This window comes from Phyllopteryx taeniolatus, chromosome 7, assembly GCF_024500385.1.
Source record: "Phyllopteryx taeniolatus isolate TA_2022b chromosome 7, UOR_Ptae_1.2, whole genome shotgun sequence".
Taxonomy (NCBI): domain Eukaryota; kingdom Metazoa; phylum Chordata; class Actinopteri; order Syngnathiformes; family Syngnathidae; genus Phyllopteryx; species Phyllopteryx taeniolatus.
In genome coordinates this window covers 8,656,074-8,670,966 of record NC_084508.1, presented here as the reverse complement: position 1 = coordinate 8,670,966, position 14,893 = coordinate 8,656,074, and the positions used below count along the sequence as shown (strand labels likewise).

Here is a 14,893-nt window from a genome sequence, read left to right as displayed (position 1 = left end):
TCAGATACATTTTCAGAAATGGGCAGACATCAAAAGATTTACTCAGTTGTTTAATTTTCCACTTGGTGGGTGTGTTGGCACTCCAGATACCCAACCAATTGTATAAAAGCCATTGGAAAGTACATTTTCCACCCCCTTCAAACAGTGATTCCCAACCACTGAGAGCATCAGGTGTGTATTGCAAAATTCTCCCATTTCACTTAATTGGTCCAAAAATTATATTCTCTGCTTTGTTCGTCTATCTATGCTAGTGACATGTAGTGACAGGCAGAACATGTAAATGCTCATCCACTAGATGGCAGAAGGTACAATTGAACCTGTGTGAACAGCTGTTGCCATTCATAGAACAGAATAAGATATTCTTTATTGATCCCAAGAGGGGAAATTCAGCAGTAAAAACAACATCATTCTAAAAATATTCTATTAAAAAAAGGAAAAAGAAACATGAAACCAGTTGTGACGTTGAAAAACCCATGGCGCGCCTCCTTCTGTCTCTTTGGACCACACTTAATAATAACTTACTATTAATACAAAAAAAGACAAGAATAAAAATGAATAATAACTTTTAGTTGAACTAAAACACCCCAGGTTTCAAGATCATCTTTATTTCAGTATACTTTTTGTGAAGTTTTTGTTTGGTGGTGTACTCTGAGATGTTTCTAACATGTGCCTTGGCTCAATAACGGTTTGGAAGCACTAGCATCAAACCTTATTTCCGTTGCAAGTGAGTCTTTACTTGGCTCTTTCGTCTCTCGCCTCGCTCAGATCCGCCGTGTGGCCTGTGACCAGCTGTACACTCTGAGCCAGTCGGACACGTCGGGCTTCGCCGACGTGCAGAAACCCAACTTGTTCCTGCTGTCGGTCATCCTCACCGCTCAGCTGCCACTGTGGAGCCCCACGTCGGTTATGAGGGGAGTCAACCAGAGGTAAGTCTGAGGAAACGAAAGAAGTCCGAAAGTCATGAAAACGGTGTAAGACGCTCATATCGATTTGATTTAACCGTCAGATTGCTGTCCCAGTGCACGGAGTACTTTGACCTGCGATGCCAGCTACTGGATGATCTGACAAGTAAGCTTAAAAGTCATTGACTCTACATTCTGACAGGGAACAGAAAGTAGACACAGTGTTCCCCCGCTATGTCGTGGTTCATTGTTCGCTCTTCCGCTATATCACAGATTTGTTAAGAAACCCTTTTTTTATGGGATTTTACGGTGCAGTAAACTGCAGGAGCTGACTAGAAGAAAGAAATTGCAAGTACTTGACACTTGGCAAAGCACTTTTTTCTGTTTGACAAAACTATGGCGTAAATGAAGCCCCTCACCTCAGTTCAACATAGTTGTTTGGAAACAAGATGCCATCAGATGGCGCCTAAGCAGACCCCTTCGGCCTCAGCACAACTAATGGAGGAGAGGAGAGGAACCGCAAATATGCGGGCTTTCACTGTATGTTTACTGGAATGCCTTCACACGTGGGAAAGTAGAGCCACATTTGGCGATCTTTTCAACTATGGGAGAAGAGTAAAACACAAACACAATGAGCAGGTGCTGCTGTTGACCACAGCTCACGCCCAGGCGCTCACACGCAGATGTGAGAGGCAACCCACCAGGCCCCACCTCTTAAAGGCTTATGTCTAAAGACAATCAAATATGTTCAGTGTTTTATATACATTTTACTAGTTTATTTTCTTTTGTATTCAAATGTGTTGGCAATGGTGTTTAAATAAGTTTGAATGACTTTAAATCATGTGGTAGCGGTAAAACTATTTTTTTATGTGTTTTTCTCTATATCACGGTTTTTCACATATTGCAGCTGGGTCAGGAACATAGATAGCCGCGTGGCAAACGGAGGTTGAATGTGTTCAAGACCGCAGATTGAAAAAGGTTGCCCGTTAAGGCTATTCCGATACCTTAACGTTGTCCTTCGCCACCCTTCCGCTTACCCCATGCAGCTTCGGAAATGGAGGCATCACAAGTGATCACCGCTACCATGCTGGAGGATGAAATCTCTTGGCTGGACAATTTCGAGCCCAGCTGGAGCTCGGAGATGGAGACCAGTGAGGCAGACAACATCCTCCTGGCAGGACACCTGCGACTCATCAAGACCTTGCTCTCCCTTTGCGGCAAGGAGAAGGAACACCTCGGTAAGTATACATGGACAAAAGTAACAGGACTGTTCACTGTGACAGAGGAAATGAAAATGGAGGACAATACAGGAGTTGCCTGTATTATTTTATTGTGGACCTTGCTTTGTGGGGCACAAGAGCCTTTCCCAAACTGAAATTAAACTGCCAATACATTTTTAATCTGCCTATTGGCCATTCATTTGCAGACATGTCCTGCTCTGGAGAGAGTCTCCGTTTCCAGAGGTCTCCAATAGCACTACTAAAAGTCACTAGAATATGGTGCTCATCAGTGCTTGTTGTTTTTTTTTTTTAGAATGTTGCTGATTTTTTTTAAGATACTAGAGGGGTCGGAAAGGTCACTAAATAGCATACAATTGTCCTAAATGTCAGGATTCAGGCTGAACAAAGGGTTTTAGACAACCAGATGTGCCAGGTCATTTGTAGATGATGTTAAAAAAAGAAATAAATCCAATGTGTAGGTCATTTTTTTTTTAGTGCATATCATAATAGATTTTAAGGAATGAATACTTTTTTTCATAATTTACCAGTTTAATATGTGCAACATTGTTAACTGTATATATAAAATTGCTTATTTTACGATTTGTGCGTCACATGACCAGGCCTGGCTCTCTCCGCAGGGTCGTCGCTGATCCAACAGCTGTTGGATGACTTCCTGTTCCGAGCGTCACGCATCATCATCAACACCTCCAACTCCACCGCCTCCCCGGCCCCCAGCCACGATTTCCACCCCAAGTAAGGCGTTAAATCAAGCACACCACGTAATAATTGGTCAGGATTATCTTTTAGACTCAGGGAATCAGGCCCTTGCGGACTTTGATTAGGAGAGAGAGAAAACAAATGCTCAAATTAGGGCTGTTTATCGATATGTGTATCGTGTGTACCGAGATAAACGGGGGTTCACTGTTCACCGCTTATGGTCTTCTTCTGTACCGTTTCACTCAGGTGCAGCACAGCCAGCAGCCGTCTGGCAGCGTACGAGGTTCTGGTGATGCTGGCCGACAGCTCCCTCTCCAACTTGCGGCTGATCACCAGAGAATTGCTCTCCATGCACCACCAGTCCGACCCGTCGCTCTGTAAAGAGTTTGATGTAAGACGGCGATATTTGACCCTTACTGACCACTGAGCTCTGAAGCTTAACTCTCTTATCTGGCCGATGTCAGTATCTGCCCCCTGTAGAGAGCCGCTCAGTTTCGGGTTTTGTGGGCCTGAAGAATGGTGGAGCCACGTGTTATATGAACGCTGTTTTCCAGCAGCTTTACATGCAGCCAGGCCTACCAGAGGTACATGAGGTGTTCACTTTTTTTTTTTTTTTTTTTTTTTAAATCAGTATTAAGTACGTGGGTGTTCATGTGCGTGACGATTGATTCCGAAGGCGTTCCTGTCCATCGAGGATGACACAGAACAACCCGATGAGAGCGTCTTCTACCAGGTTCAATCTTTGTTTGGTCACCTGATGGAGAGCAAACTGCAGTACTACGTCCCAGAGAACTTCTGGAAGGTATTAGAAAGACTAAAGAAAAACGGATTATGTATTTTTCGTGAGTACCGGTCAGTACAATGTTCCCTTGCATATTTGTTTCACTCCTCATGGATTCGCCTATTTTCAGTTTTTTGGAGGACGGATCCGCCGTTATTTGTTTTTGTGCTCAAGCCAACGTACTGTAATATAAAAGTATTTAAAAAAATACCAAAAATGATGATGATGAGTGGGCAGACACGACAAAAGCCCAACTATTTGTATCCACGCTATTAAAGTCAATTTTCCATAAGATTTTAATTGACTTTTAAATGGGTGTGTTTTAGATCTTCAAGATGTGGAACAAAGAGTTGTACGTACGAGAGCAACAGGACGCATATGAATTCTTTACCAGCCTGGTGGACCAGCTTGATGAACATCTCAAGGTATTATATTTGGCTTATATGAACTGTGTGCATCTGTGACCATGCATTAAATAGGACTTTTTACTTGTGCCAGAAAATGGGTCGAGAGCAGATCTTCAAAAACACATTTCAGGGCATTTTTTCCGACCAGAAGATCTGCAAAGACTGTCCTCATCGGTGAGTTGTGAGTCGTGAATTACGATTGTGCTCTCACTGTAGCAACAATCCTTTTTTCCCCTCTTATAAAGGTGCATCGCAATACATTTGAAATCGTGGAAAACTATTTACTTGCATACAGTGGTACCTTGACTTAAGAGTTTATTTTGTTGTGAGACCACACTCAGAACTCATGATACCCACATATCAATTCCATTTTTTTCCAGTGAAATGAATTGAAATGCCATTAACCTGTTCCAGGTCCCAAAAAACACTGCCATTTTTTTGGTTTTTGATCCAGAAAAATAGCACTCTATTGTATCAAAATGTAAGAAAAGAGAATGTAACGAAATCAGCTGGTTTTATAATGTGTAATTACTGTACATGCTATTTTATTCGTGTGTTCTTTCTGTGCCTTTAAGTGGCGTGGCTTAGCGAGTGACATCAGGAGCGCCTACAGCAGCTCCTTGTGAGTCTTCTCATTTTGTATTAGTTTGACTGTCTCATTCCGTAAACGGCTCTCCTTGCCCTTATGATAGGGCATTGCATTTAATTGCGCCTTTTTTTTTTTTTTTCTCCCCCCCCCACTCAAGCTCGTGTGTAAATTGAGGCACTTGTGAGTCAAGGTACCGCTGTATACTCAATTCAAAAAGTGAAACTCACATTCTACAGCCCCGATACACACAAAGTGAAATATTTCATGATTTTGTTTTTCTTTATGATTTTGATGATTATAGCTTACAGCTGATAAAACACAAAATTCACTATCTCAAGAAATTAGAAGTTTCCATGATTTTTGATACAGAAATACAGAGTTTTACTTTTTGAATTGAACTGCTGAAATATTCAAATTTAGTCAGCTCCACCTGTATTTTATGGTTCAAAAAAAACACTACACGGTCTTTTTTTTTTTTTTTAAGGTCCCATATTTTGGCTTCACAGTCTCCTTTGACCTGACAATTATATGAAAACTGGATTGCAGGTACGAACGTGAAGAGACGTTCATGGCACTGAACCTTGGTGTGACGTCCTGTCAGAGTCTGGAGATCTCCCTGGACCAGTTTGTCCGAGGGGAGGTTCTGGAGGGCAGCAATGCTTACTACTGTGAGAAATGCAAAGAAAAGGTATGTAAACTATCTCTTGTGTGATTATTTCATTATTTTTGTTCCAAACATGCCTCGAATGTTGCATGTTTTCATTTGTGCAGAGGACCACGGTGAAGAGGACATGCATCAAATCCCTCCCCAGCGTTCTCTGCATCCATCTCATGCGCTTCGGCTTCGACTGGGAAAGCGGACGCTCTATCAAATATGACGAACAGATTCGGGTGCGTATCAAAAAGGAGGATATTATTTGTGCATGTCAAGATAACAGAGGTTGTCAACCTTCCATGTCTGCAGTTCCCCTGGGTTCTAAACATGGAGCCGTACACGGTATCCGGCATGGCGCGTCAGGACTGCAGCGGGGAGGGGGGTGAGGGGCGAGGCGACGGCACATCCGGAGGCTCACCCAGGAAGAAGGTCACCATTTCGGAGAACTACGAGCTGGTGGGCGTGGTGGTCCACAGCGGGCAGGCGCACGCTGGTCACTACTACTCCTTTATTAAAGATAGACGGTAGGAGGCCCTCTTCATATTCTTCATGTACAGTGTACCTTGACTTAGTACCCCAATTTTTTTATTTATTCATTTTTTTTCAACCTTCGGATGGGCAAGTCAGTCGAGCGAAGTGAAGTGAAAAAAAAAAACAAAAAAATGGAGCGATTAAGGTATACATGTGGGCAAGGAGAGCCACAGTCGCTGATGCATTTATTGAACGGGATTAACAGTAAAACCTGCAAGGAGCTGCTGTAGGCCTCAACTCACGCTCAGACTCTCACACAAAGTCTAACATGCAAGACTCCAGCTCCTGGTGTCACTCACTAGGCCATGCCCCTTAAAGGTGCACATCAAACACACGAGTATTATAGTACATAGTGATTCCACTTTATGGAAGCACTTTTGTTTTATAATCCTTTTTTATCAAGTAAGTGCCAATTTTCTTTATTAGAAAACAAAAAAAATGGGGCTGGAACAGATTAAAGGCATTTCAAGTCTAAGTCTATTTGATTGATCGACTAAATTGAGTTACAAGCTTGGTTACGAACAATTGAAACTCGTAAGTCAAGGTCCCAATGCATTCACAGCGCTTTATGTTACAGCCAAATTCCCAAAATTAAATTAATACATTTTTTTTCCTCAACAGTCACAATAAAAACATGAAAACAAATATTTTGGGGGATTTTTGCAAATACAAAAATAAATGTGAACAATGTGAAGCGCTATGCCTGGCCTGGCCAACCCGCGGCTCGCGAGCCTCATGCGGCTCTTTAACTAGTTTCATGCGGCTCTTCAGGAGCTGTCACATGACATGCGTCAAAAATGCTTGGCTGGCGCTGTCATTCACTCCCCCTACAGCTAGATGGCACACTGACCATGTAAGCCTGTTTGAGTGACGTCAAACGAGCGACGAGAGAATCTTTGGTGTGACATCATTTGTGTTGTAAACAATTTCCGTCAAGTTACCTCTTGAAATGGCAGGGAAAAAAAGCACAGCCAAACGAAAATATGAAGAAAAACACAGGACGTTTTTGCCAGAGTGGGAGAGTTTATATTTTTTTGTTAAACGTAATGGCAAGCCGATCTGCCTTATATGTCACGCAGCATTAGCGCATTTCAAAGCTTCAAATCTTCAGCGTCACTTCAGCTCACTCCACCCTAACATCGAACAGGAATTTCCAAAAGGGACTGAACTTCGCAAGAACAAGTTGGTCGCTTTGAAAAGCAAGGCAGAAAAGCAGGTGCAGTTTTGCAAAAAATGTACAAAACACTCGGAGACCGTAACGCTTGCATCATATCAGCTGGCTTGGAAGCCAGACTGTTTGAAAGCCCCGCTCGTCACAGATGAGGCTGCGGCTGAGTTGGAGATGATCGACCTTTGTGAGGAGGATCAACTGAAAGCTGTTTTAAGGGAAGGGACCGTTGAGTTCTGGAAAAGTGTGCCAATTGAAAAATACCCCAACATCAAACGAGCTGCGCTTAAGATACTGTCCATGTTTGGGTCAACGTACGTCTGCGAGTCTGTGTTTTCTACCCTGAAACATGTGAAATCAAAGCATCGATCTGTTCTGACTGACACTCATTAGAAAGAATTGCTTAGAGTGGCAACAACAGAATACAAGCCAGGATTGTTCAAGATAAGGAATGCCAGAAGTCTCACTAAGCAGCATAGTAAGAGAAAGATGTTATTGAAAATTATTCTATTATTGTTTGTGGACTTGCTTGAACTGAGAGTTTGTGTGTGTGAGACAGTGCACACAATGTTAACTGTTGAAAATTACTGATATTATCATGTTGGTGTGGCTATTTTCATTAGATCTGGCTGAGCAGAGGTCTGTGTATGCGTGCATACATGATTAAAAGATGATGTTCATGTGTACCCGTGTATGTGGCAGTAACACAGAAAAAAAAGTGGCTCTTAGTCTCTGACTAGTTGGCCACCCCTGCGCTATGCATACTTCAGTTTTGGAGAAATTTTAATTACGAGCTTGGTCACAGAACGAATTAAACTCACTTAAGAACCCACTTAGATCATACACCTTATTGTATATTGGTAAAGAATACGCGCCAGGATACTTCTGGGTGACAAAATAGCAATTGACTACTGGCTTAATGGGGGGCGGGGGGTAAAAAAACAATGCATACACATGTTTTCATAGCGTTTATCTTGTTTCTCTCTACCTGGGCGTGTGGGCAGCGGGAGCTCACGCGGACGTTGGTACAAGTTTAATGACAACGTGGTGGAGGAGTTCGACATGAATGACGAATCTCTGGAGTACGAATGCTTCGGAGGAGAGTACAGGCCCAAAGTTTACGATCAGTGTGAGCAACATACCCACAAATCATTGGATCTACATCAGCGGCATCTGCAAAGTCTTGATTTCCGCGTGTGTGTTTGTGCGCAGCCAATCCCTATCCCGACGTGAGGAGGCGATACTGGAACGCCTACATGTTGTTTTATCAGAAGATCAGCGAGCAAAACTCACCCGTCCTGCCCAAAAAAAGCAGAGTCAGCATCATGAGGCAGGAAGCAGAGGATCTTACACTGTGAGTGAATGTCACATTTGGAGTGACTAATAGATACATGATCAGTTGCAAAAATGCAAAAATAGTCACATACTATTTAAAAGCACAGATACTAAAAAAAAAAAAAAATAATAAAAAATACTCAGGTAAAAGTAGAGCTACTGATTCAATCATTTACCTTAATACAAGAAATGTGTCATATCTATTTAAGTACATTAACAAAATATTTGCACTTTACTTCCCACCACTGTCAGTCAGTCATTAACATCATCATCCACGTTTCGTAGATCCGCACCCTCCTCGCCTGACATCTCGCCTCAGTCGTCCCCTCGCCCCCCCAGGGCCAACAACGACCGCCTCACCCTGCTCACTCGTCTGGTCCGGAAGGGCGAGAAGAAGGGCCTGTTTGTGGAGAAGATGCCCGCCAGCATCTACCAGGTGGGCGTTCAGCTTCCCGCACCAATTTTGCCGACGTGGTTAGCACCGCCACTTTGACCTCTGGTTTTGTCTCGCCGAGTAGATGGTGAGGGACGAGAATCTCAAGTTCATGAGGAACAGAGACGTCTACAACAGCGACTACTTCAACTTCACCCTCTCGTTGGCCTCCGTCAATGCAGTATGTCCATCCCCTTTATGTACTTAACTTTATGTGGATGTAATACGTATGTAAAAAAAAATCTATGTATTTCTAGCACAGAATTTGTTAAATCTCTTATGATTTGCCCAAATATTGTCGTATTCGTATTGTTCTTATCAATAATCATTCTGAAACCCCCCCAAAATAATTGAGCTGTTGGTCCTTAAAAATGAATGTTTTGCATGAATTTGAGCCCATAGTACTAACAGTTAATAACAATACAAAAAAAAAAAAAACTTCATTGCGTTTTGCAGTTGAATGCAATCAAATGAAAACATTTAGAAAGTGTGCGATGTTCACAACTACTTTTTAGAAAAACAGAAGAGGAAAGTGTTCTTTCAGGTAATGCTGCACAAGTAATTTGCATAGAAATAGGGCAACCAACCGCAATGAAGGAATACAAATATGGTAAATAAATAATACATTAACAAAACTAGGACTTGGACCCCAAAAAAAAAAGTCATTTGGGAAAGAATATATACCACAAATACAAAGATACAAAGAAGAACAAAGCACACAATAATAATCTTTTTAAAAAAGTCATATATTTTCTTTTAAATACCAAATGTCCCATATATTGTGGTTATGCTAATTTACTCAGCTGCAGAAACTTGTATACCAGGTGTTAGTATTATGTATCACTGAAAGGGGAGTATCATTTTGTTTTTTATGATTGAAGTTTAGAACTGAATAAAAGCACCAATAGACTAAATGATGGTATTATCATAGTAAAAGTAATTACAGTTAACAACTGTTGTTTTTTTTTTTTTTCTTGAGAAGTGGAAAAAAGCAGGTGCTAATATTGGGGTGCGTCGCACACCCGACAGTTAATTGAGACACAGTTTAATAGCAACTTTTTTGTTTTGTTTTGTTTTGTTACAGACCAAGCTGAAGCATCCAGACTACCAGGCCATGGCCAAAGAGAGTCTCCAGCTGGCCGTCCATTTCCTCCTCCACACGTACCTGCACACCAAAAAGAAGCTCCGGTATGGACAAACACAAATACAAGAGCAGTAACGCGAGCGGCAACATTTATGTGTCATGATCGCTTCCTTCCATGAACACACAGCGTGGACACCGAGGAGTGGATGGCCACGGTGGAGGTGTTGCTGTCAAAAAGCAGCGCCGCTTGCCAGTGGATGGTTCAGTACCTGGTTGGACCGGAGGGACGGGAGATGACCAGGTGGGAATTATATATAAAATTCAAGTTCCATTAGAGTCATTTGTGTTTAAAGCCAGCCGCCATTGTGCATATCTTTTGAGTGTTAATGGTCTCTGTAGTAATGAGTATTTCTATCTTTGTAGGATTTGTCTGTTGGAGTGCGGCATGAGGGAAGTGCGGGTGGTGGTGGCGTCCATCTTGGAGAAGACGCTGGAGAGCGCGCTGAATTTTGCCGACCCGGGTCTGGACGGCCTGACCGACGCCCTGCTCTCGCTGCTGGACAAGGATGTTCCCGAGAACGTGAAGAACTGCGCACAGTACTTCAGCCTCTTCAGTAACTTCTCTCAAAAGGTAACAAAGGCAACTTCAACCTCGTGAACACATACCAAATTTGGACACCTTAACTGATTTTTTAAAATGTGAATGAACATGATTTTTTTTTGGATTTATTCTGTTATTCGGTAAAAAGAAAAAAATCACCTATTTGTTGTTTTGGTGCTCATGCCAAAGCCCTGTGTAATTAAGTATTGCTTTTCCGCAAGGGAACTATGGGAGGAGCATCATTTAGACAGGCCATGCTGTGCCGCCATCTTGTGGCATCAATAGGGAATTAAAAACCTTTTTGGGGTCGTCAATTAATAGAATTTTCACTATTCAGTACAGTGTTTGGTCCTGTAATACACAAAATAATGAGAAGGAATTATAATTTGATATATTTTCATTCAGATTTTAACATGTTTAAGCTCCAAAGTTTTCCCACCCCACTTACTATTCCATGGATAAATGACTAAATGACATGTGTTCACTCAGGGTTGTGAAGCTTGTCAACTATTGTTGAAACACTCGGCCTATCGCCGGATGCTCCTTTTCCTTCTGGGACCCAATCGCCAAAACAACCAGGTACGACCTTTTATCCACTTATCGCGGCTGGCGTCTTTTCCGACCGTTATCCACAATTATCCGTGGCCCGGTCCACCTGGTGTCTCCACAGAACCGGCGGTGGAGTCCGGCCCAGGCTCGAGAGTTTCTCCACCTCCACAGCACGCTGGCGCTCATCACTCTGCACTCGGACCTCGACTCCCAGCGGACGCACGGTGAGACCCGATCCCCATCCTAATATTCATATTTGTACCGCTCGTACAATCCAGCTCATTGTGTTCCGTGTCCCCGTCGTTCTCGGTGTAGCTCCGGAAGGGTTCAGCCTGTGTGTCGGAAGCATCCCGTCCTCAACGCCACTCCTGCCCCTACACTCGGACATCCTGGCGTCCGTCTTCACTCCTGAAGGACAACCCTACCTTCTAGAGGTCATTTAAAGGGCATTTCCTTGGTCCATGTGTCAATCTTGGATATTTTGGGCCCCAAAATTCAAAGGGATGTGCCGTACCTCCATGTAGTTTTTTTTGCACCCAACAACTTTCGTGTAGTAGTTGTTTGCATCCAAATTGACTTCCTTGGACCAGGTGTCAACCTTTGTGTATTTTCTTTTCTTCTTTTTTCACCAAAATTCAAAGGGTTGCTCCAATGTGTCAACCTTGTCATTTTTGGACAACAAAATTGAAAGGGTTCTTCCTTGGCCCATGTGTCAACACTCGTGTAATTTAATTTTTTTCTGGCTCCCAAATGTATTTCCTTTGTTCGATTTCAAGCCTTGTGTAGTTGTGTGCACTGAAATTCACTTCCTTGGTCAATGTGTCAACCCACCAAATTTTAAAGGGCCACGCCTTGTGTTAGTTATGTGCCACCACTTTGTATCAACCTTCATGTAGTTCCCCCCCCCCCCCCCCCCCCCCCCAATCAAAGTTGACAACCTTGGCCCATGTGTCAACCTCTGTAGTTTTTTTAAAATAATTAATTTTTTGTTTGCACCAAAATTCAAAGGCTTGTTCCTTGGCCCAAATTGAAAGAAGCCTTTCATTTTGGACACCTGTCAAGGCTTTTTTTTTTTTTTTTTTTGCATAATCCCTCTAACTAAGTAGTTTTATTTTTTAACTAACTATGTTTTTTATTAAAACATTTTTGACTAACTAACCACCAAACAGTGATCAAAACAAGACCTCTGTTTCTCCGTCATGTCCTTATGAGCTTTCCACGACCTTGCGTTTCTCCAGGTGATGTTCGCCATGCGAGAGTTGTCGGGCCCGTTGACGCCGCTCATCAGCATGGTGACCTACTGCTCCTACTGCAACGAGCCTTTCTCCCTGGGCGTGCTGCAGCTCCTCAAGGTAACCCCCGCGCAACCTCCTGGTGTCACTTCCCTTGATTTGAATGCTTTGTGAAATGGTTTGTGTCCTGGCAGACGCAGCTGGAGACGGCGCCGCCTCACGAGTTGAAGAACATCTTTCACATGCTGCAGGAGCTCCTAGTGAGTCGTCAGGCAGGCGAGTCACAGATGAGAGATCTGCCGATGAGTGATGAGTGTCAATTTGTCTACTTCAGGTCGTGGAGGACCCTCTGCAGTCCCAGAGGCTCAAGTATGCCTTTGAGTCCGAGAAAGGCCTGCTGGGTAAGTCACTGATTGACTCCCCTAAAGTTCTTCAATTTTGAATACAAAATACATTGTTAATGCTACTTACTGAACAACCTACTTATCTACCTCTTTGCATGCCTAACTACGCACTTACAATACATACTTCCCGACTGACCTGTTGAAATATTTACTTAAAAATGCTTCAGTGTGATCTTTGAAGAGCTGTACAAAGTTGTGTATCTTCTGCTCGCAGCTTTGATGCACCAGAGCAACAACGTGGACAGCAGACGTTGCTACCAGTGTGTCAAGTTCTTGGTCACGTTGGCCCAGAAGTCAGTAACAACCCCAGTGATCCATTCAAATCAATGTAATGGATGATTGGGATATATTTACAAGTAAAACAAAACCCCCATTTGTGCCACCAGGTGTGCTCCAGCCAAGGATTATTTTAAGGACCTGTCTGGTCACTGGAGCTGGGCGGTGCAGTGGCTTCAGAAGAAGGCACGCTTATATCCACTTTTTTTCTTTTCAGTGTAACCTGTTGAAAAGTATGCGGTAATCATGTTTGTTCCACCTGTCTTCAGATGACGGAACATTACTGGACGCCGCAGAGTAACGTATCCAACGAGACGTCCACCAATAAGAGCTTCCAGCGTACTATTTCGGCGCAGGTATGCATGTTTAAATCAGATATTCATGTGTGAATTACAGCCACTAACGTGATGTTAAGTGAATGATTTGAACACGCTTTACGCCATTCATGTATTACATTTTGTGCAATGACGTTTCAAAAAAATGTCTTATGGTACAATCAAACCAAGGTTGAACTTTTTTTTGCCATCATTCCTAAATAATAATAATAATAATAATAGTATGTTTGGCGCAAACACAACACTTCACTAAAAGAATATACCTACAGGAAGCATGGATGTGGCAGCGTTATTCTTTGGGCTGTTTTTCTTCAGCTGGAACTAGTTAGTACCTTAATCAAGGGGGACTATGAACAGTTCCACAAAGCAGTCAGTGTTAAGCTCAAAGCCTTTGAGACTTCTGCCCAAAATGGGGGCGGGGGAAAAGTAAGAAAAAGCCTACTAGATCATCTGAACTTAAAACGGGGTTAATCAGAGGCACTTTAAATGGTGGCCGGTGTGTATCCCCATTTGAAATTCGTTTGTATGCCATTGGTTCATTTAGAACACAGCCAAATCCCAAGTTATGAGGGTGTGCACACTTGTGCAACCACATTATTTCAATTGCTAATTTTTACATCCCCTCTCGAGGAGGTGTTTTTTTTTTGTTTTTTTTAATCATTTGAGTTGCACAAGTTATAGGTCACATTAATGTTGAAAAAGGTTAATTATCAATATCGCAAAATTTGAACAGGGGTGTGTTTTTATATCCACTGTTTATGGACGTCTGTGCGTATAGACATATTTGCGTGTGTGTGTGTATCGATTTTATTATTCTAAAATGTTTATATTAATATACAAAAGTAAAAATACTATAGGCCCGTCTGCCATCTATTGTGAAAAATGTCCCCAAAGTTCACCAACACACACGTGTGTGCGTTTGTGTGTGTGTGTGTGTGTGTGAACCCGTGAAGGACACGCTGGCATACGCCACGGCCTTGTTGAACGAGAAGGAGCAGTCGGGCAGCAGCAACGGCTCCGACGGAAGCCCCGCCAACGAGAACGCCGAACGCAGCCTGAGACAGGTAAAGCCCACACGTGTGACGCACTCCTGCGCCGTCACGTTGTCCAATCACACGTGCACGAGTGTGTGGGTTGACAAACACACGCACACAAAGGAAGGCAATGTGTGACTGGCAATTTTCCACCACCCACAAGTGCAATTAGACAGACTTGCAGCTGCATTGTTCTTTTCCTGACTCGAGGTATTTCACGAAGCCATGTGCAGCATACAGAAAAAGAATATTAACACCTCAATGGCAAGCATACATAGTGTATGTTTGTTGGTGATTTAGCGTTTTCCTTGCATTGAAGTGGACTTGTTTCTCATATCATCAATGTCATTACAAAAAAATTGCATTGTCAAGTCAAAGGAGTATTAGGGGCGCGCTGAACAGAAGAAAACAGAATAAAGTCGGAATGTTACGAGAACAAAAAATGGTATAACAAGAATTTAAAAAATGAAATCATTTTACTGCACATCCTTTATTTAGAAAATGTCTCATTTTTAGAAAAAAAGGTCTTATTAGAAAGGTATTTTCTTCAAATCCCGATTTAATTAAAATTTGTTTCCCCAAAATTACAACTTTATTCTCATAACATTTTGAGAATTAAGTCGTAATATCACAAGTGAAA

At 42.5% G+C, this 14,893-nt stretch overlaps 1 protein-coding gene across 2 annotated transcripts in view; it reads left to right on the top strand.

Moving 5' to 3' along the window:
- The window catches only part of usp24 (ubiquitin specific peptidase 24), a 44,132-nt gene that overhangs the window by 27,856 nt on the left and 1,383 nt on the right, over positions 1–14,893 (top strand). For both annotated transcript variants that reach the window (XM_061778807.1, XM_061778808.1), the window contains 29 exons: positions 766–926; positions 1,007–1,068; positions 1,949–2,140; positions 2,761–2,875; positions 3,086–3,230; positions 3,304–3,423; positions 3,516–3,641; positions 3,947–4,045; positions 4,119–4,201; positions 5,163–5,304; positions 5,388–5,507; positions 5,581–5,795; positions 7,975–8,099; positions 8,183–8,324; positions 8,591–8,741; positions 8,824–8,919; positions 9,823–9,926; positions 10,010–10,123; positions 10,246–10,453; positions 10,913–11,002; positions 11,094–11,196; positions 11,288–11,406; positions 12,211–12,324; positions 12,399–12,464; positions 12,539–12,605; positions 12,823–12,901; positions 12,995–13,070; positions 13,154–13,240; positions 14,173–14,283. In XM_061778807.1, the coding sequence (XP_061634791.1) occupies positions 766–926; positions 1,007–1,068; positions 1,949–2,140; positions 2,761–2,875; positions 3,086–3,230; positions 3,304–3,423; positions 3,516–3,641; positions 3,947–4,045; positions 4,119–4,201; positions 5,163–5,304; positions 5,388–5,507; positions 5,581–5,795; positions 7,975–8,099; positions 8,183–8,324; positions 8,591–8,741; positions 8,824–8,919; positions 9,823–9,926; positions 10,010–10,123; positions 10,246–10,453; positions 10,913–11,002; positions 11,094–11,196; positions 11,288–11,406; positions 12,211–12,324; positions 12,399–12,464; positions 12,539–12,605; positions 12,823–12,901; positions 12,995–13,070; positions 13,154–13,240; positions 14,173–14,283 (3,432 nt within the window). The remainder of the gene's footprint in view (positions 1–765; positions 927–1,006; positions 1,069–1,948; positions 2,141–2,760; positions 2,876–3,085; positions 3,231–3,303; positions 3,424–3,515; positions 3,642–3,946; positions 4,046–4,118; positions 4,202–5,162; positions 5,305–5,387; positions 5,508–5,580; positions 5,796–7,974; positions 8,100–8,182; positions 8,325–8,590; positions 8,742–8,823; positions 8,920–9,822; positions 9,927–10,009; positions 10,124–10,245; positions 10,454–10,912; positions 11,003–11,093; positions 11,197–11,287; positions 11,407–12,210; positions 12,325–12,398; positions 12,465–12,538; positions 12,606–12,822; positions 12,902–12,994; positions 13,071–13,153; positions 13,241–14,172; positions 14,284–14,893) is intronic.